We start from the raw sequence: 21,913 nt of genomic DNA, 5'->3' as shown, positions 1-21,913 counted from the left end.
TGTGTCTGACCTTTGCATGAATAACTAAAAGTTTGTTTGATTAGTTTGAGCTGCTTTGAACCGAACATGTGCGTAAAAGTGGTAGCTAGTTTATTTACGAGGAACTGAGATCTTTCATCGATGAAAACTAAATGAAAGCAGGTTCCGTGTGTGTCTTTTGATTCAGCTTTCCAGAAATACGATAATGAGTTACTGAGATTTGTAGTTATAAACTGAGAGATCGATCAGACAAGATTATATGTTTGGGCAAAAATAAAATGAAATGATCTTATCTTATCTTATCTTATCTTATCTTATCTTATCTTATCTTATCTTATCTTATCTTATCTTATCTTATCTTATCTTATCCAGCCAAAGCTGTAAAATATTTTATCCTTTATCTGATAGATTTCAATTTATTCCAGTTGTATGTTATGCATCTTCAAGAGAAAAGAACAGTTTTCAAGTGTGAATGCAAACTGATTTCTAACAAATATTTTCCAGAGCTTTCGGTCTGGGTGGCAGTGAAATAACTTGGAGCCCACACGCTAATAAAAAGTGGACCCCTTGTGGTTGCAAAGGGAACAGATGCAGAAAGCTTAACGAGCCTGTGAGCCTACCGAGGGCTGCACGGTCCGAGCGCACCGAGTGGGAGGCGACAACCTGCACTGACAGTTACGCAGAGACTCCCACATAGTTGTTAGCTGTTTGTTGTGGTCGGAGGAAGACATCAAGGAGCAGCAGGAGGGGGAAAAAATGGAAAATGTGTGCAGAAGAAAGATGAAGGAGAGATTTGGCCTGAGGCGGGACATCTTTAAGGAGTTCCTGGCGGAATTTCTGGGGATATTTGTCTTGATAGTGAGTACCTCCCTCTGCACCTGTCATTCAGCTTAAACAGCCGCTTCAAAGCTGGGAACCAATATGCTAATAAGATGTCAAACCGGGGACTCTTTGGGGACCCTGACGGCTGTCTCTCATATGTCTCATATGTCTCTATTACCAGAGATATTCCGGAAATAACAGACTTACTCTTTCATGTGTTCAGCTGTAGTTTGCTCCTGACAGACTGTTTGTAGAAATCATAACAAGATGTGAGTGATATGGGATTGATTTTTTTCCCTCATAGTTCATCCAAAAGTGGATAATAGCAATAATCATAATAATGATAATAATTTCAAAATCATTACACTATTTCCACACAATTGTCATCTTATACAATTGACATCAGATTAAATACAACAAATAACTAGATTTATTTGCAGTTTGTTTCCCTCATTGTTTTTCTTTCAGTCACTTGCTTTTCAGTTGTTAGTCTGTGTGTTCCTGGTCTCGAATATTCTTGCCTCCACCTGTCAGCCCTGAGCTCCACCTGTCACCTCTAACAGTCTGCTTTAATGCGTGCGATGGCATATCAGAGGAGGGATGCAGCTTCAAAATCAGCCCTGTTTAATTTTGGATGACTGCTCTCGCCTCAACGCTTTTTTTTCCTCCCCTAAATTACTTGTGCCTTCTGCCTAATAAGCGGGGGATTAATTATTGTTTCCAGATCCAAATTGGACAAATTGTGTGTGGCAGTCAGAGGCTGTTGGTGGACAAGAGGGCTAGTGTTAATGGCGGGTATAATTGGAATAATTACAAACAATGAGGCTTGTACCTCCACTCTTTGTGTTTTTGTCCTTGTCTGTACCCCAGCTCTTTGGATGTGGTTCAGTGGCCCAGACGGTGTTGAGTAAAGGGGCTCTCGGGGAGCCGCTCACCATCCACATTGGTTTCACCCTGGGAGTCATGATGGCGGTCTACATGGCAGGGGGAGTGTCAGGTAAAAGTCACCCACATCTGCAACGCTCATATAACATCTAACATCTAAAAGACAAAGGCTTTGAGTTTTCCGTCAGAGAAACATAAAAAGTCAGTCCTTGCCAGTGTCTGATATTCCATTTTGAACAATTAATATTGCTTATTGATATAGCTGTTTCATCACTAAGTCCACTGAGTCTTTCTGCTCTACTTTCCGGTATGTAATTACAACAATAATGCTGATTTCTGGTCCATTAGTCTTCCCATTAGTTCAATTAGGTTTTTTGTTTTTTTTATGTGGTTCTTAGTGAAAGAACCACAAGAAGCTACTTGATAGTTCAGCCTATAACTTTGTGTTGGTCTGTGGTGGAGTACTCATCATCCTTGGTTGTCTTTTGTTGTCTTCGAGTTACTCTATTTCACTGTTGTCTCCATCTTTTCAAAAAAATACAACATTACATTCATGCAGAAGGCAAAAGACATTTACATTTCCTTTCTGACTGGTTACTTATCGGATTACTGATACTAATGGGAAAGTTGGATTTTAGCAACCTAATTACCATTTTAATGGTAATAGCTCCAATAAGCTAAAATTTCAGTGAAATAGTAATGGAGATACTATGTCCCAATGTCCAAATGGAACTTTATCTGGTGCATTCCTCGAGGATTAGTGAAGAAGAGCCCTCTGTGCTTCCCCACCAGCGGCAGGGACAAGATGGGATAGTTGTTAAATGCCACAGTGCTTCTCATGGGCTTTCTGAGCCAAAATGGTGAGTGCCCATTAATAAGCAATTAAGGTATTCAGTATGTCAAGGGTAGCACTGTACAGACTACACACTTTGGGGAGGGAAAAAAGCACAATTAAAGCTGAAACCAGTATAAGTGTTGGCGTCTGATGACGTAACAGCCACTGAATGGAAAAGCTTTGTATGTTTCTGCCTCTGTACAATGTCAGCACATTTAAAACAGACTAATTAACATGTCATATATTGCTCAATTAAACAAATATACGAGTGCAAAAATTAAGATATTGCCATTTTATGAGGGCTATATGTGATTACTGTCCTAGTAAAGAAATGGTTTTCTATTGATTAGTCATAACAGGCTCATTAGTTCATTTTATTTTTGTGTTAAGCTGAGGTATAGTTATATTTAATGGAAAGACATATCTGCCTCGCAGAAGAATATAATTTATGGCATTTCCTGAAATCTAATGGTCAACACTTATGTGGTGGTTTTCTCCTGCAGGTCAGATTTATGCTTATTTGTCATTTGCTCTCTACGCTGTAACCTACACCGTAGCCTGACGTTAACCTCCCCAGAAACTACACACTGGGGTGTTGCAAACCAATACAGCTGTGATTGGTCTGAAATGAATTTTCTCTCTCAGAGGCCTCAGAGAGCACAGAAAAATTCTCCCTCCTCTTGTCTCCTCCTCAGATCCCTTTCATTGTTTGTGCTTTGCTGTGATTTCAGCAGAAGTAACAGCGGTTCAACGTTTATTACGTCTAACTTCAACATGAGCTGATCAGTTACTGAACACAGCTGCTGACTAGCACTTCAGTGGTGTGATTACAGAAGGACGTCAGCGCACCAATGCATATGCGTACGTGTGCATTTACAAGAACAAGGACATTTACAGCGTTTCTCCCATTCACACTTTCACACCAACTGTGGCAGAGTTGCCATGTTAGGTGTCTACCTGGCTCTCGGAGTAACGTTTGGTTCAGGGTCTGCTGCACGGACGCCTCGTTTGCACCACCTGCCCTTCAGTGAATGGAGTCACAGCAGCCCTTTGTCAAACTATTCTTATCAAACATTCACATGCGCATTTCATATAGGGACTAGTGTGTTTGATGAAGTGAGACAACATTCTGTTCACACTGACAGAGATGTAAATCACTATTTTGCTGCTATGAATGATTGTTGTGATGATTCTTGCTCACGGTTCAGTTTTATTTGAGCTACATATTGAATAGGAGGCGTTGTAAAGCTTCAGAAGAATAGTAGAAAAGCCTGAGGACAGAGAGGTTAATATATGGAGAGCTTTTGCTTGCATGACTGGGCCATTCAGCCCCGGGGTCCACAGCTCAGTGGGAAGCTTCTGTCCAACGACATCTCTGAAGATGATCATAGGTATTGGACTAATGAGCTTTACTGGGCCATGGGTCTCTGGAGAGGAGGGGGTCAGGTGTGACAAGCCTGGCTTTCTAGGCTTCCCTGGCAGGGCGGCCCCATAGGAGAAGAAAACACAATTGTTTTCACTTTGTAGTCTCAGATTTTAGATGACAGTGTACCGTAAGTGTGACACATCATGGTCACTCTAATGACCTGCAGTCTACGTGTGCCTTAAGCAGATTCAAGCAGATTATGTCAGATGCAATTCAGACAGGCAGGTCTGGCCGGTTGTCGTGGTCAGTGTTTGTGAACAGGATGGGGAGATTAACAATGGGCGCATGGCTGATACCCCCAGTGGTGTTACCACATCGAGGTCAAAGCCAAGATCCCAGAGTGTTAAATAAATGACCCCACACTGCCATCACAGCCCACAAACAATTGGCTGGAATGTGTTCAAACACGCCTCCTCAAGACAATGCAGAACGGAGCAAAACAGATTGACACAAACCCAGTGCCCTTTGTTTGATGGTATTCTCATAGTTTAAATGAATAAGTACTACAGGGTTTAACGATGGGCACGACAATCAGGCAACCTGTTTCTGACCTTCTTAGTGGACTGGAAAAATAATTTAATTCTTCAAGACACTTTTAAGATGCACAACACAATCATCTCCCTCAGGTTGGTCTCAGATGAGGAGATCTTTGATTTCAAGCTCAAAACTATTTTGAAAGTAGATATTTAAAGGAGAACTCCGCCTAATTTGCTCATCAAAGTAGTTACATGATAAATCGCCTCATGTCACTTAACAAAGAACAAGATTGTGTGGAAATAAAAAAAAGATTTTTCATCCTCTGCTTCTCCCGTTTTAGAATCTTTTAAATAAATGTCCATCTTGAGTTTATGAAAATTAAAAATCAAGACTCTTTATCTGACACAGCAGCAGAATGGCTCATGAATGTACTCCTGTTTATTGTTTTTAATAGTGTTTTGTAATGAGTCTGACAGTAATACAGGAATCAAATGTTCTTATTCTTATAAGTCACATTAAATGTTTTTTAGGATTTTAGGTCTGGGTCACTTGGAAATGCCTTTTCTATTCGTGTGAATGATATATTATTTATTATAGAAAATATTTTTCCATCCATTATTTCCCATGTTATGTTGCTACTCTTTATTATTTTTTTTTGTTGTTTCACTTCTTTCAAACGGCTTTACTTTCTGAATGTTAATCTGATTTTCCTTGTCTTTCTGCTGCATTGATCCAGGAGCCCATGTGAACCCTGCAGTGTCTCTGGCCATGGTGATCTTAGGGAAGCTGCCTCTGAAGAAGTTCCCTGTGTATGTGGCTGCACAATTCCTGGGAGCGTTTGCTGGATCCTGTGCTGTCTACGGATTTTATTATGGTGAGTGCAGGATTTTCTTCCCGTCCAGTCAGAAAGCTAATTTAGCAAGCCTCCTTTAGGGGACGGCTTTGTGTAATAAAAATGTCTCACTTGGCAGCAAAACAAGCAAATATTAGATGAGCTTGTTTGCATTAAATACATACATATAGTGCATTTTCTATTCCACAGATGCTTTGATGGACTACACCAATGGAGAATTTGCAGTTACTGGTGCAAATGCCACAGCCAACATATTTGCATCTTATCCTGCAAAACACCTATCAGTCCTAAATGGGTTTATTGATCAGGTGAGACTTACTTGTTGTCTAGTGTTATGACGTAAATGTTTCTATCAAAAATAAATGCATATATTGTGGTTATACATATGTCTTGAATATGTAATGTGACTGGAGTACAATCGAAGATGAAACTATTACTTGGTGTCACAAGTTAAAGCACTCTTGTCTAATGCAGTCAAATGAATATCTTTTCATAAACCTTTATGAAGAAAACACCACCTCCCCGATAACATAGAAGCCAAACACAGCTTTGCACCTCATCCGAAATATTAGCTCTGAATAGCTTTTCCTCCGTTTTAAAGTGAATTATTCATGTCCGCTGGCAAACATTTCCCAACAGGAACATTTATGTACATTGAAACCACTGGAGCGTACGGAGATGCATGTGAGCCTGCATGTAGTGCAGTCGTGGGCACGAATGCAAGAATGAGCGGACTTGTGAATTGTTTGCGGATGCGTGAACAATTCCGCTTTGATGCTGAGAATAACTACCATCTGTTCTGGGAGCGTACAAGGCGCCATCAGCGTTGTAGTTTGTGCAAACCCAGTGAAGGAATTAAAGTCATCAGTATATTTTATGCTTATGAACTATATTAAGATTTTGTTATAATCAAAGCAGACACAATCAGAAACATTAAAAATCAGTCATTTGTCATTGTGATATTAATGTGTTCTGAGGGTGTGATTTGGTTTTTGTTAATGGGTTAATTTATGATCTGAGATATTATGTTGCTTGATAATCTCACAGTGTACTGTTTTGTTTTCATGTACAGCCATATAGTAAAGCTGCCCCATGTAGACAGAAACCAGGGTAAAGGGGAAGCTCCTTAATAAGCTTAAATAAATCACAGGGCAGAGGTCACGGCGGATGAGGTGTCTCTAAACAACCTGCAATAACATCAATAGCAATAACATTAGGGAACTATTTTAGGACAACTGATGTTATGCTAATTACCTGATGTGTTAATTTTGAAGGTTATTGCGACCGGCTCACTGATCCTGTGCATCTTAGCCATCACTGATAAGAGGAATATTGGTGCTCCAAAAGGCATGGAGCCTCTGTGCATCGGCCTGATCATCATGGCCATTGGAGTGTCCATGGGTCTGAACTGTGGCTATCCAATCAACCCAGCGCGAGACCTCGGCCCGCGGGTCTTCACGGCTGTGGCTGGGTGGGGCATGGAAGTATTCAGGTAATTCTGCTGATCAAGAAACAAAAAAAAAGGAGTTTACTTTGGGTTACTGACAAAAAGATTAATGAAAATTTAAAAATCAGTTCTGCTCTGAGGTCCATCATCTGTTGCAGCATTTCCTCCCACCACGGTCTGATTTATGTGCAGTACAGTATAAGAAGCTGCCTGTAGCAAAGCGGCTGCTCTTCCTCATCCCACATGAAGAGCTGCATGTGTAGCACCCTCACGGCTCTCTCGACGGTCTGAATGAATATTTCAAAGACAATGTTAGTATTTCCTGCATTTTGAAAAAGGTCTGTGGGATATAAGTGAGCGGGAAGAGATTCCATGCAGATAGATATGAAATATTCAGCATTTCGTTACTGAAGTGGCACAATTGTATGTGCTTCAGACCTTCTTCCTTTTATTCTCCCTGTTCCTGACTCTGACCTGTTTTTATATCTGGTTTATAATCAGAAAGAAATCACACGGGTAACAGACATGGATAATGCAAAAGTATTCTTACCTTGCACATTACATATATTAAAAGAGTTATTCTTTACGTATTTTACACAAGAGCAGAAAGGGTTGCTTAAATTAATTTGCCATTGCCATAACTTTTTTGTTTAAAGGCTCTCTGCTGAGATTTGAGCTTTTTTTATGCCTCACATGCTGTAATAGTACGTGAATGAGAGCACACGTGCATGTAGGTCCATCGATCCATTAACTACACCTACATGCAGCAGTAGTTCTTTAAGTCGGGTCCCTAGGTGTTCCTTGTCACAGCTAATTCATTTAACAAATCAATTAATAATTGATAAAACTGTACTGGCTGGGAAAAAATGGTACACACACACTGCTTTCCTATGCAATCAGACAAACACACTGTTCTTATTCTTTCGTGCTCGCTTTCAGTCAGTGGAAATTTTGACATGTTGTGACACATCGTGTTGATGTCGCTACACCAACTGTTGATCAATCGACACTATGATGGTATTCCAATAACTGTTAGTTATCTACTTGGAAACTGCTCATGACGAAAAAGATCTTGAAGCTTGAGATCAACAAAGAGAGATATACACTTACTCGCCAGTTCTTTAGGTACACCAGTGAAAACAACAGTCCCACACTAAATCTTAGCATCATGAAGGTTGCGGTATTCAGCATTTGATTTCAACTGTGTTTTCACTTTGGAGGCTGTGGTTCGTAGTAATATTGAATTGTGTTGTGTAGTGCTGACCTTTGAAAATGCCTGAAAACTGACAGTAAAATGCCAGCAGGTGTCTCACAGAGAGTTTTCCTGAATTCTGAGGTCAAACATTCGCTCCCCCTTCCTATGATTTAACAGTGTGAGTTATCATTTTCCACATCGACTGCCAGGAAGACTAAGCACAGGCCTGTCTAATACAACTGCCAAGCTATGGTTTCTGCAAATGAAATTAAGGGGAAAAGTTGTGGATTAGAAATGTTTTACAAATGTCAATTTGGATTTAGATTTTTGAACAACCACAATGAGGTCGCTAATAGATTGATGTTACTGATACTGATACTGATGATGTGCTTGGTGCATTTGAAAACTGAACTGACAATTAAACTGAGCTGGCTAAGAAGGTCACAGGAGACTGGAACCAGTGGACAAGCGAGCAGTCATGTGGACACAGACAACCATTCACATTCAGCTGCTGGCCTAGATGTCTTAGAGGAGAGGCGACTGCAATAGACGGTTTGAATCCAGTTCATAGTTTTACATCACTGTGATGACATCTATTACGACAGTCACAAAAGTCACTTTGTTGTGGTTCTACTCTTTTGCACCATTGCAAATAATGCACATATTTACTTCACGAATATCCTCACCATAATTCCTTATATTCAAATTCACTGTGTCACGTATTCAGTCCTTAGACAGAACCAGAAACACCCAGCACCTCTAAACTGCAGCTACAGCTTAATAAAATCAGAAATTATTGCTCTCATTCCAATGAATTGTCCACTACAGACTCTTTCTGTATGTTGCAAGCAGGAACGAGGACAAGGTGCATCCCCACTTTCTCTTTGGACTTTGTCAAGAATGCAAACAAAGCTGCCACGCTACATGTACTGTATATAATCCAAGAGGTTCACAACAGCACATTAGGGGTACACACGATACAGTGGACAACATTTTCTAAATTATAAAACCCAAATATGAGTTTTCCGTGCAGGGTGAAAATATTGAGATACTGCTTAGAGATATGGAAATAATAATCAACATCAACTGCTCCACCAAAGATACAGTAACCATGCTTTGATTATTTCAGTAGCGGATCACATCAGCTCCTGGCAGATTTCCACTGAGGAGCTTTCTAACTAACTGAACTCCTGCCACTGAGATACCGTGGCCACAAGCTTATAGATCCCTTCAGGTCATGTTTAGTTTAACAAGTGATTGTTAGTTCTAATGCTTCATTCCTGTAAACTTCACTCCCATCTGGTATAACTGTTTTAATATAATGTATTATATGCTATAATATTCACTTTCCATGTTTGCAATTCTTGCATTAAAACATATGGACCACCTCTTCACCTAACAAATCAAAGCCTTTAACTCATGCACTGTCTCCGTTTTGATTCTGTTTGTGCCCGCTGTGGCCTGTCAACTTCGTCCCTATAAATGAACATTTTAAACCTGCCCCTGAAAGTGTTACTACCTAAATACACTGAAAGTGGTTATTAATCCAAGAACAGGATATAATGTCACTTTTATAAAAGCTATATAGATGTAGGCCTGAGCAAAAAGCTTGTTCAGTACAACAATTCTTGAAAATAACACCATATGAATGTCTCACATTAAGTCTCTCTCTGCCCCATTACCACAGCTGTGGTAGTTTACTTCCTTCCATGTGCATTTAAGCTCTTGGTGCTATCAGGTTTATGTCATCAAACATGTGTTAAATCTGACCTAATCCTTTACTTGTATGATATGAAAACAGTCGCTACAAGTGCAGTGTAATCTAATGTGGGAAAAAAAAGCACTTAAGGAAGGCTGTGGATTTTTATACATTACATTTATTTTCAGCATGCACACATGTCGTCACCGTGACCCACTGAGTGTCTGTCTCCTGGCCTGATCATCTTAGCTGTGCCCATAGATTAAAGTCCTTAATCCAGCCGCCTCCCTCCTCCAGTCTACTTCCTGGACGCCTACAGGAGAAAAAGATGACCTGTTCAGACATTTGTTTACTTTCAGACCTGTGCATCAGCTCTGTTATCTGAAGCCTTTTCAGCAGCATTAAAAGCTCCCCATGGCCACATTACCCTGCAAGACTCTAATCTGCCTCTGGCAGAGAAAGAGTCTGTCTGAGGGGTGCCAGTGTGAGCAAGAGGACACATGCACCTTAAGACTCCATAGTAATCTCAGATAACTGTGTATAATTAGTCTCAGGTATGATGACATCAACATTAAACTTACAGACTGAGGACACAGTGCCCACTGTCACATTTTATTATGTATTTATATGAAATTAACAGTCCTTATCCTGACTTTGACCGTCTGAACTGGATCCTGTCATGTCCCATAATGCTGTGTGTTTTTATAATACAGGAAGTAGATTTTAATAGTAACAAAAAATATTTAAATGACATGTAGTAATTATATACAATCTGTACAATACTTTATAATATTTGAACAAATGACTCTTTAGTTAGAAGAGAAACACGGGAAACTAGACTTTCCCCATGGGCTCAAACTTTTCCAAATCCTGTGGTTGTAATTCAAACTTTCCTTTTTATATTATATCAAAGCTTATGCATCATTAAGGGTTTGGCTGCTTTAGGAAACAGGTGGATGCCAGGTCACTAGCTGTCTGGCTTGGTAATTCCTCAGCTTCATTTACCCTCCACCCCTTATGCCCATTATTGAATTAGCTGAGAATTAGACAGTGCCGACATGGTGACGTCAGAGGCTCCACAGTGACTTTCACAACCACTCTTCAGAAAACATATACAGAGGGTTTTTGCACCTTCGTATTACAAGTCAGTGCTTCAGATCCACGTGTCAAATTTTAAAGTTCGTAGCGGTTTAAATAGGCACGGTACTGTGTGATTATTGTGTTGTTACCTTCTGTTTTGCCATGGATGTTTATGTGTGGGATGTTCATGTATGTGTCCTACCTGCCTGCAGAGCTGGAGGCTGCTGGTGGTGGATTCCTGTGGCAGGACCCATGGTGGGCGGAGCAGTCGGAGCGTGCATTTACTTTCTCTTCGTTGAGCTGCACCACCCCGAGCCTGAAAAGCAGGAGAACAACGTCCAGGACAAATATGAAATAATAACTATGAGTTAAAACTGAGAGCAAAAGCATGTACTTGAATTTACAATATCATAGTTGTTTCTATACATTTTATGCATGAATATTTTATGAAGCCTTTAATGTCTCTTTTTTGTAGAAAATGTACTCTGTGTAGAGGTTTCAGGTTTTATCAGGGCTCTTTCATATATCAAAATATTAAACTTTCTTAAAATAGTTTAATCTCTGTGGACATCAGGATTTAATAATATTCATATGGAGAATCTTGAGTACTTTGTAATCTCTATTTCCCAACTGGGATCATTTTCTCTGTTAGAGTCGTTTGCCAAGTTTGTGAACAGCGTTTTTACAACCATCACTGGGCATTAAAAAACATTTAGCACTGAAGACATTACACGGACAATTTAATGTGGATATGTAGCAATTTATCTGTTTGTTTTTCAACGTAGTCATTTATTGTGGAGTTGCTCCCTTATTCTATTTCACTTCATCTTTTGCGTGTCTGTTAAAAAGTGTCTAATTGCTTTATCTTGTTTAAAGTGTTGTAGTTTACGTTTATGTAGAAAATCCAGCCTTAAATATTCACAGTGGTAATGGTTTTTCCTTTTTTTCTTTTTTCCACTCATGTCCGTAACTTTATGACATTTATTTTATGGTATTAAACTGGATTACAAAATTTCTTCTTAACGACAGTCCTGATACTGAAAAGCCATACTTTTTAATGCCATAACATATGACATTTAAGTGTCAGCTTAGTGCAGAAATTCAATAAACAAATGAAGGTTAATTTTGTTTCTAACTAAATCTTCAGTAGATGACACTGGTTGTAACTGTTTACATAATAAAAATGTTCAGAGACGAGGTAAAACGGGAATTAACAGAAATGTGGAGATGTTTGAAAAGGAACAACATTAAGCTTGGATATTTACAACGGGAGATTAAAAGTAATTTGGACAGGGCTGTGCTTCAGAACGACCCGACTCCTAAATGTGGTGGAATGGATCGCATGCTACAACACTGCCAGAGAACAGGAAGCATGTAGACCTGAACGTGAACTTTTGTTATCAGTTAAATAATTATGAGAGCATACTGTAATGCACTGGATGTCATTACACAAGAGCACAGTGGCCATGCAGCACACAAGACACATCAGACAATCAGTTAAGAGTTCTACTTTTGTGAAACTGAAAAAACGGTGGCACAAACACCAAAGACTGATTTTGCTGTGAGGTCTCAGATTAAACATGCACTGCTTCAGTGGATATTTCCAAAGTCGTTTCATCTGGTGGTGTTCCTGTGAGACTTTAAGCTCTGATGTGGCCTCTGTTTGAATCAGGAAATCAGAGTTGGTTCCACTGAATCTTCTGGGCTATTTTTCAGTGAAATGGTTTTATCAGTTGTTTCTTTTCTCTCCCTCATGTTAATGCTTTTCTCTTGAACGGCAGGAAGTACATTTGAATATATTTTTTTTTATTATTATTATTATTATTTGTAGTTTGCAGTTTCTTCGAATGATTTTGTCAAAGATAACCTGTTTGAATCAGTTGTTTTCCTTTTACACTATACGTTGTATCTTAATGTTGAAATGACTTGTTTGTTCAGGATGATTATGTACTGTAGACGATTAGAGGTGTAACAATCTATGATCGACACATAAATGTGACCAAATGTGTGCTACGAAAGTAAATGTAGGTGGAGCTTGCCTGGAAATAAAAAAGCATGTTTTCCCACCAAAGTCTTTTAATTACTTCAATGTATAATATATTTGAAAATGATAAAATTTATTATTAGTTTGAAACATTTAAGTTATAAGGATGAATAAGTCTTCAGCTCTGTTTTTGTCTACGCTTTTCACAAAGCTCATTAAGTGCTCTCCCACTTATAATATATAAGTCACTTATCACTGAAAACATATATAAACAAACACATGTGTATTACTATTTTCACAGGGACCCTAACTTACGCAATGCATTCCCTGTCTCTTAACACTCCAACCTAACTATAACCTCAACCTTAAAGCCAAGAGTTAACTATAAAACAACTCCTTGAAAGAGGATCCAACAAACTGCCTCATCCCATGGTCTCAAACTGACTCACTCTTGTCCTCACAAATATAGCTAATTATGGCTGTTATGGACCAAGTGCAGGCATAATACTGGCTAAATATCGTCCCCGGTAGCAGCAATGACTCACCAAATGTATGCATAATAAAAAACAGCAGTACAGCAGAAATACATCAGGACATTGAGACAAATGATGAATGTTATATAACTTTATAGAAAATGGATGAAGAGCGCGTGGTTCAGTGGTTTCCAAGTTCTTCCTCAGAGCGTATCATCTAATATGCAGCAGTTTGTAGTGAGAAAGTATTTCTTCCTCCTTAATCTGTACTGATTGTGTATTACTGTTATTTCTACGCCCTTTCTAATCTGATTTGTGTCTCATCTGGATTTACTGTTGTATTTGATTATTTAGTAGCAGTCTGACTGACTGGCTGCTGAAACAGTGGACTGACAAAGGAGCAAACACACACATACACCCATAGAAGTGCACGCACAATACTCGGAAAAGCCAAAGGCAGTCGTGTTTGCTGTCCAAAACCGTTTGTCTGCAGATGTGACAGCCCACATTAGACAAAAAATAACCTTTTTTTTTTTTTTTTGCTCATGTGTAATGTAGCAGACATTAGTGGACACTCACTGAAGCCTGAACTATGAATGTGACTATATAAGTCCATGCGTGTTTATTTGTGTGTAAATACTGACCTGATTTTGAACTTGGCAGAAGGTTCATTGCTGACATATGCTATAAATACATCTAACCATGAATATGTACACACACATATTTGCCTGGCATCTCGGTGTATTTTAATTCAATTGACTGACTGCTTCCACTCAAAAATCCATAAACTGATGACTGTGACATTGTAAAACGAAAATCAATGTCCCAGTAATGTCCAGACTTGCACACCGTGAGGGTCTCCATGACCACTCTGTGGCCGTCACCCTTGTTTGTGTACTGTGCTTACTCACACCGTTTACCTCAGGCAAACTGATACTTGGAAAAAGTCCAATGAAAAGGTGCATGTATTCTGTCTCATTTAATCCCCTGGTCTATCAACTCGTCTTACAGATGTTCTATAAACATGAACTGGGTTTGATTCTTTTTATAACTTCTTAATTATCTTAATTATCATCATGAAAATCGTGCATTGCATTTAACATTAAAAAGATGAATGCAACTCAGTCAGTTAGACGAGTATAAATGCTTTTCTGGGATGATATGACTCAATTTCGCGAGATGAAAACAAGTGTAGGGTGTTTGCTTTTTACTTGTACTGGCTTAAGTTAATCCAGCAGGTGTGCAATGCTGAGCTGCTGCTGAGTCAGTTTCATCCCAGGGATGTTTAGTGTGTTCTGGGTACATGAAGTTCCTAGTTTTGAGCTGTTCAAACACAGCGTTGCAGAAATGCAGATCTCCTTCTAATTCTGGGAATGATTCACTGATTCATGGTTTGTCCAGACCCTAAACTGGTAATCGTTTAAAAGCAACACAAAGAGCTATTTATTTATAGGTCTGAATAAGCGGTAATCAAGGGTCATTTCTACCTTTCAGTCAGAAAGCACATTGTACCACGTCCCCTCCCTCTTCATACCTCTGCTCTTTCACAATGCGTTCGATCTACATGGCCAGGCCTCCAGCCTATCAGGGTAGGACTTGTTCGCCCTTATCAGTAAACCACTGATCCTGTTGTCCCCTCTCGTTGGACAGCTGTAAAATGATCTGATTTCAGTCCTTTCGGAAAAAATGGTGCTTCTTTGAAAGACCTTCTGCCACCACAGACAACAGGATCGCAGCTTTACAATCTACACCAGTGAAGATTTTAGGCCTAGTTCAAAGGATATACCAAAGAGTCTGTGTTCCAGCATGTCTGTGGTCAAAATCCTGTGCTGCTTGCTCTTAATGATTCACCTCAATGAGGCGAAGAAAATCAAAGGAAACAGAGCAGGTAAGTAAAATATCAGATGCATTGGATAGATGCATGAAAAACATCAAATCAAAGGAGAGCAAAATGTTGTCTGAGTTACTGTGTATCTTTGGAAACTAAGCAGTCTGGTTGTCTAGAGTTTATAACAACCTTCTGTAGGCCTGAACGAAGCTCTAATCCACAACATTTACTTGATCATTATGAAGTTTAATCAAGCTACTCACTCCAGCAGTACCACACAGCTTTGAAATGTAATATTCCTACTTTTAGAGATTAACAATCAATCAAAAATATCTTTAAAATTCACAGAACACCTACCCACTGTTGTTAGAGTGTAAACCGCCCCCTGTGTTCTTGGGTCATATTTGGATTTATATGTCAGGGCACATTTCACATCCCTTGAGTCTCAAATATCTAAAATCGTAGAAACAACATTTTCACTATTATTCAACTGTACTGTAAAATGTCTTTCACATTTTACAACTTAATCATCTTCTTTCAAGTTTCAATGCCTTTTTTATTTTAAATCTACGTGTGTGTGTGTGTGTGTTTTTATTGTACATTTTTCTATTTAGTGTTATCATCACGGTGCAAATGTGACCCCCATTCAGAAACGAGTTGAACCCAGAATCGTAATAAGCGTGACTTTAATGCATACGCAGTTTCTTTTTTCATTCAAGCCAAAACATTATTCTTCCAATTACAGTGAGCAATTTGTTAAGTGCACTCAGTACTCAACCAGTACAAATCTTTGAATTAAGAGTGTGTTTGGCCTCTGTTACCAGTGACTCAGACTGTTTTAATTGCTGTTTAATGTTCATGTGGAGAAACCGTCATCACAGTGAAGAGACACACCAAAGAAAATGTGGGACCTAAAAGATGGATGACGGCTGGATAATTACTTTTGTTACTTTCGCTGCCGAGATGTTTTCATCATGAGCTTCATCTCGGCAACCAAAACTCATCTGAAGGCAACTGCATCCCTGGGTCTGTAGGCGCCTTGGGTTTCTGGCGAGATTAATATTACTATTAAAGAATAATAAATAAGCCGGACATGAATCAGCTACAAACCACAAAGGCCGTGTAGCGATGAATATCTTTGGATGCGGCTCTGTAATGTTTGTGAGCGGGATTTTAGAGCTGTGGTTTCAGACATGTTGAGGGAGGAGGAGTTTATATAAGAAATTACGAGACGAGTCTGGCGGAGGTTCAGTTGATGGGACTTTTTGTGTGCGTGTGCCAAAAAGGTCTGCGTGACCTGGAGACACAGCAAAGTGCTTCTCAATGGGCGTTAGTCTGCTCACAGGGCCTCGACAGGAAGGCATCGCTCTGACTGTGGCTCCTCATTTACTGCCAGATAAACGTATTAAAGAATGAACGTTTTCCTCTGCGCTTGAGCAGACAATAAAGTGCATTTCTGTGGATTATTTGCAATAGTTCATGTCAAAGTAACTTTGCACTGCTTCAGCGTGTTCTCACATGTAGAGCATTCATGAAACAGAAGACTCTTTCTAATTTCTGAGGTGCAGTGGTCACAGAGCAGAGGAGCGTCCCGAACGTGAAAGGGCCATATGTCAGCAGTTCAGTGTTCAGGCTGTTTTTGGGAGGAGAGGACACCTGCACACTGGACCCTCTGCAGCTGCACACCATCACCTCCTGTGGCTTCAACAGCAGTAATCCCCTCATCATCATCACTCACGGGTGGTCGGTAAGGTCAACTCCCGCTCTCTTTACACTTCACTGACCTGAGCCACTGGATACAAAACATAGAACTTGACTACAGAAAAGCTGAAAACGCTGCAGAAGAAACCATGAAGTAGACAAACAGGCGCACAGATTTATTTAAGTGAAACATTAATGAAGTGACGCATTTATATTCACATGTAACCGTGTCCCGTGCACAGCAACGTGCCAACGCTTCACTGACAAACAATACGCTGTTGTTCTGAAGGTGGACGGTATGATGGAGAGCTGGGTGCTCAGGTTAGCCACGGCTCTAAAGGCAAATCTCGGAGACGTAAATGTGGTGATCACCGACTGGCTGACTCTGGCTCACCAGCACTACCCCACAGCAGTGCAGAGCACCCGCACGGTTGGAAAAGACATAGCTCACCTACTCAATTCACTTCAGGTCAGAGGACATTTCTCTACGTAAAGCTGATGATGAAATGAAATCTGCTTAGTTCAACCGTATAAACTTCCTTATTGCCAAAACACTAGATGTACATGTAATAACTCCCCAACAGGACCGGTACCAGTACCCAGCTAAAAAAGCTCATTTGATTGGCTACAGCCTTGGCGCTCATATCTCCGGATTTGCTGGCAGCTATCTGGAAGGTTCAGAGAAGATCGGAAGAATTACTGGTGAGTTTTTCTGCCTCTTTGATGTAACAACTGTGCTATCTTTCGTCCACTGCACATTTTGAATCCGCTATCCAAAATAAACACAACTCACAAAAATCCAATTTGAGTACTTAAAGTATTAATTTCGTGTACCGAAACAAGCTGATTCCTGATTGTGTACTGCGTCTGTGCAGGCCTCGATCCAGCAGGGCCGCTGTTCGAAGGCATGTCTCCCACAGACAGACTGTCTCCTGATGATGCAGAGTTTGTGGACGCCATCCACACCTTCACCCACGAACGCATGGGCCTCAGCGTGGGCATCAAGCAAGCTGTGGCACATTATGACTTTTACCCCAACGGAGGAGATTTCCAACCGGGATGCGACCTACAAAACATTTACGAGCACATAAGCGAGTATGGGCTCCTCGGTAGGATGAAAAACATGCTGCAACACCACAGAATATTATGATAGAAATGTTCTATGTGATTTGGTCTGGGCTGTAGGTGCCTCTAGAGGCTGTGATGTTTATTACACTTACATCGGAGAGTAGTAAACAAACATCAGTCCTTTTTGCTGCAGTAGGGATTCAGAAAATATTAAAATTTGACCAAATAATAATAATAATCAAAAGATTTACACTTTTTTAAGTGTACTTAAAAATACTAATTGGAATAATTATATTGTGGAAAACTTTCAAAAGATTAGCCGGTACCATTTCTGTCTGAAAAGGGGTACTCATGTATTAGTGATGACAATGAATGTGCCACTTTTAAAAAAGAGTCTTTAGTGAAACATATAGTCCTGAACAAATTCAAATCTGTACGTTTCCATTTCCATCTGTATTAATGATTATTTGTGAGCTTAAATACAGAGTACAGAAATGCCATTGTCCTTTGAAGTGCGTCTGTGGGCTATTTACAGCCCGACTCCGATCACAACAACGTGCTCTTCTGCCCAAAGGCCTAGTGGTTTGCCTGTTTGTGCGCTCTATCATAACATTTTTTTTTTTTTAATTGCTCTTGCCACCTCAAAACACTGGTTTGGAAGCCTTGTCTTGGAAGCCAATTCATCTTTTACTTGTTGACAGTTTCTCATTCTGTGCTCAAGCAGATGCATTTAATTCCCTCCAGTCTAACAGAAGTGGCTCAGGGAATTATGGCGCTCTTCAATCCAAAACACATCCGCATAATATGACAGTGAGGACCACATTAAAGCATCTGTCATCCTTAGGAGATAATTAACAACATGTGCCATCCCCTACTCTGTCCATCCCTTGGAGCTGAGCCGCCTCCAGGCTACAAGAGTCTTCTCAGAGAAAAGGGCTTCAGATTAGGACAGTGACAGAGATAATGAGAGACTTTTTGGAGATCTGACAGAGGGACAGGCTCATAGATGCCAGGATTAGGTGATAATGAACTCAATCCAAATATAATAGGCACAGACTGAGATTTAGTTGATGTGCTGATTAAAATCTTTGCCTCACGTTTTAAAATCCCACCTCCTTTTTCATTCCCCTCCGTAGGTTTCGAGCAAACTGTGAAATGTGCTCACGAGCGGTCCGTGCATCTCTTCATCGACTCTCTGCTCAATAAAGACAAACAGAGCATGGCCTACAGGTGCAGCGACAACCGCGCTTTCGTCAAAGGTGTGTGTCTGGACTGTCGGAAGAATCGCTGCAACACTCTGGGCTACAACATCAAGAAGGTCCGCACAGGCACCAGCAAGAGGCTCTACCTGAAGACACGATCTCGGATGCCGTACAAACGTATGTAGTCAAGCTAGCAGCTTCACATATTCACTTCACAGTGTTGCTTGTATTTCTACAGATATGGCCTAAACTATGAGAAGGATTCTCACTAGTTATAGTGTATATCAATAATGTTCCCAAATTATCTTGTGTAATATTTGCTAAAACTACAAAGTCATACTACTTCAGGAAACTACTGGGAGCTTATTTAAACTATAACAATAATAATATTAACCACGTATGTGTGATCAAACAGAAGAAATGCCACTGAGGCACCACAGAGAGAGGATTATTATATTTCAGTTTAATCAACTAACACATTATTAGGATAAGGAAATGAATGGGCTAGCTAGAAATATATCAAGTCATTTCAGCCCACTGTGTGCACAATAAATTAATAAATACAGTCCGGTAGTACAGTCCAGGAATATGGAGGAACAAGACTAGCACCTGAGGATTTTCTGCACAATCAGAACTTTTAATTGTGCTACTTTAAGAATAATTGGATGTTGCTGATTCATGTTTCAGTTTTCTTTTTTTTTTTTTAGTGCTTGACTTTTAGATAAACTACTGCTACATACTACTCCGCTACCACTGTGAAACAGGAATATGGAGGAACGAGAAACAGCACAATTTATCACTTCATAAGCCACCATAATAAGCTTCAAAGTGATATTTAAAGTATAATTTAACAGGTCTACGAATTAAAATGTGCCCTGTTGCTCTGTACCCTCTGTATTGGCACTCATCAAATTCATTGACTGAGTTTCCAATTCTCACATTTTATTCCCCATCACCTGCTCTATACATCACTGACAAAATGTTAATCTAAACTGGAAGCACACTGTCGTCTTTTCTGTAATTATCTCCTGTGTTTCTTTCTGTAGTCTACCATTACCAGTTCAGGATCCAGTTCATCAATCAGACGGAGAGGATGGAGCCCTCTCTCACCATCTCCCTCACTGGGACAAAGGAAGAGAGTGGAGACCTCACCATCACTTTGTGAGTATAGGGCCACTCTGCATCAGGCTTACATCACATCTACGCTCACTCTTTGCCACATGCAAAATGCAGCTGGGCTCTTCACACTATAAAGAAAGAGACACATGGAAACAACTCAAGCTGCTGCATGAAAGAGACCTATAAATGGGCATGACGGAATAAATAATTTAAACAAGACACTATTCCCCAACAACTGTGTTGTCCTTCATGTTCTGTGTATCAAAGAGCCTCGGGCAAAACAGCGTGAGTAGAGGAAATCTCATCTGTTGTGCTGCTTTAACAAAAGCAGTCTTTTTTTTTTTTTTTTTGCTTCGTAATTAAAAAACATGGTTGACATTTACAGAATATTCTAACCTCAACACAACTTGTTTTTAACTCCTTCTTTTTAAACTTTGCACCAGCAATGAAATGATCTCAGGTAACACAACGTTCACCTTCCTGATCACCCTGGACAAAGACTTGGGGGAGCTGATGTTGCTCAAGTTGCGCTGGGAGGGATCGGCTCTGTGGAAAAACGTGTGGAACCGGGTGCAGACCATCATTCCCTGGGGCGGACGGGGGAGGAAACAGCCCCATCTGAATCTGGGCAAAATCAGCGTCAAGGCGGGCGAGACGCAGGACAGGTACGGCTGGTTGTCCCAAGGTGGCAGTGACGGAAGAAGAGCGGAGAGCCTCTTACTTAAAGTCAGATAGTCTCATATAGTCGCACGTTGTCACACGTTGTCAGCTACGTTGCCTAATTGTTGTGGTATGTGTTTGTAGTTTCCCTCAATAAATGAATCATCAGTCATGTGATTTACAAATACTACAATCTCCAAGTACAAATTGTGCATTTGAGTGTGATATTACTACTATATTATGTAATTGAGTCTAAGTATAGAGTAGTATAAAATGAAAAAGACATAAGGTAGGAGTAAAATACAAAGCAGCCAAACGGGACTCATGTTGGGTAGTGTCACACATCAGGTCATTCTATTATTCCAGGAGAACCTTTAGCATCTCCACCATCACAAGCCTTTAACGCCATCTAGTGGATTGTTTCCCCACACGCACAATTTAAATCACTCCTGCAACTCCACTGTCACTTGGTCTAACCGCACCTTGTTCCCATTTCCTAGGACGTCTTTCTGTGCCATGGCAAATGATGGACAACATGTCGAAGTGTCCCAAGATAAAGTCTTCGTGCGCTGTAAAGAGAATGTGCCGAAACAGCGCAGGAGAAAACACAACTAACAGACTCACGCAGGCTGCTTAACCCCCTTCAACAAACTGAAGATCTCAGATGAAATCCCGGAGGGTCACAACTGGAGGAAATCCTCACTCCCCAGGAGAGAGAATGGTGTAAGAGTTGTGGAAAATCAGGTTAGAAACAACAAGCAGATCACCAGAACAGTCCAGATTCACCTCTGTCTAAACAACGATAAAACAGCTGTACGTTTGCCCAAGCAAATATTAACCAGAAAACGAAAAACAAAGAAGTTCAGAAGTTCAGTGACACTTTGGTGACGTTAACGCAAACAGATGTGACTTTGTGTCTTTCATTTAAAATGATGGATGTAACAATTCAAATAAACCACATCAGTACGGCCAGTAGCAAAAACACACATATTGATCAAACCACAGCAATAAATAGTGTTCTTTTTTTTCTTTCTTTCTTTCTTTTTTTTTTACTATTCTATCTTGTGATTTGATTTATTCCTGCACATGCAGGTGCTTTCGTGTCACAGAATTAAACAGACAAACTGAATCAAATGTGGAATATCCAGCTGAATGAAAATGAAGGTTCAATGGGTAAACA

The 21,913-nt window shown here is 40.1% G+C and overlaps 2 protein-coding genes across 3 annotated transcripts; both read left to right on the top strand.

Annotated features, from left to right (window-relative positions):
* The first annotated feature begins 641 nt into the window (after positions 1-641).
* Positions 642-12,769, top strand: aqp9b (aquaporin 9b). Its single transcript, XM_047581612.1, has 6 exons — positions 642-837; positions 1,672-1,798; positions 5,161-5,298; positions 5,467-5,585; positions 6,552-6,769; positions 10,911-12,769. The coding sequence occupies exons 1-6, from the start codon at positions 736-738 to the stop codon at positions 11,068-11,070; spliced, it is 864 nt and encodes a 287-aa protein (XP_047437568.1). The 5' UTR covers positions 642-735; the 3' UTR covers positions 11,071-12,769.
* A 2,019-nt stretch (positions 12,770-14,788) lies between these two features.
* lipca (lipase, hepatic a) lies at positions 14,789-21,766 on the top strand. 2 transcript variants are annotated; one of them, XM_047580080.1, is made up of 9 exons: positions 14,789-15,043; positions 16,546-16,730; positions 16,974-17,153; positions 17,269-17,386; positions 17,560-17,793; positions 18,889-19,131; positions 20,001-20,115; positions 20,517-20,738; positions 21,234-21,766. In XM_047580080.1, the coding sequence occupies exons 1-9, from the start codon at positions 14,962-14,964 to the stop codon at positions 21,346-21,348; spliced, it is 1,494 nt and encodes a 497-aa protein (XP_047436036.1). In that variant the 5' UTR covers positions 14,789-14,961; the 3' UTR covers positions 21,349-21,766. The 2 variants fall into 2 exon arrangements, with proteins under 2 accessions (XP_047436036.1, XP_047436037.1); XM_047580081.1 differs by having other exon boundaries at positions 14,790-15,043; positions 16,552-16,730.
* Positions 21,767-21,913: the final 147 nt, after the last annotated feature.

Source organism: Mugil cephalus, chromosome 3 (assembly GCF_022458985.1).
Source record: "Mugil cephalus isolate CIBA_MC_2020 chromosome 3, CIBA_Mcephalus_1.1, whole genome shotgun sequence".
Classification (NCBI taxonomy): Eukaryota; Metazoa; Chordata; class Actinopteri; order Mugiliformes; family Mugilidae; genus Mugil; species Mugil cephalus.
The sequence above is the reverse complement of the archived record's forward strand: the minus strand, read 5'-3'. Positions and strand labels throughout refer to the sequence as shown.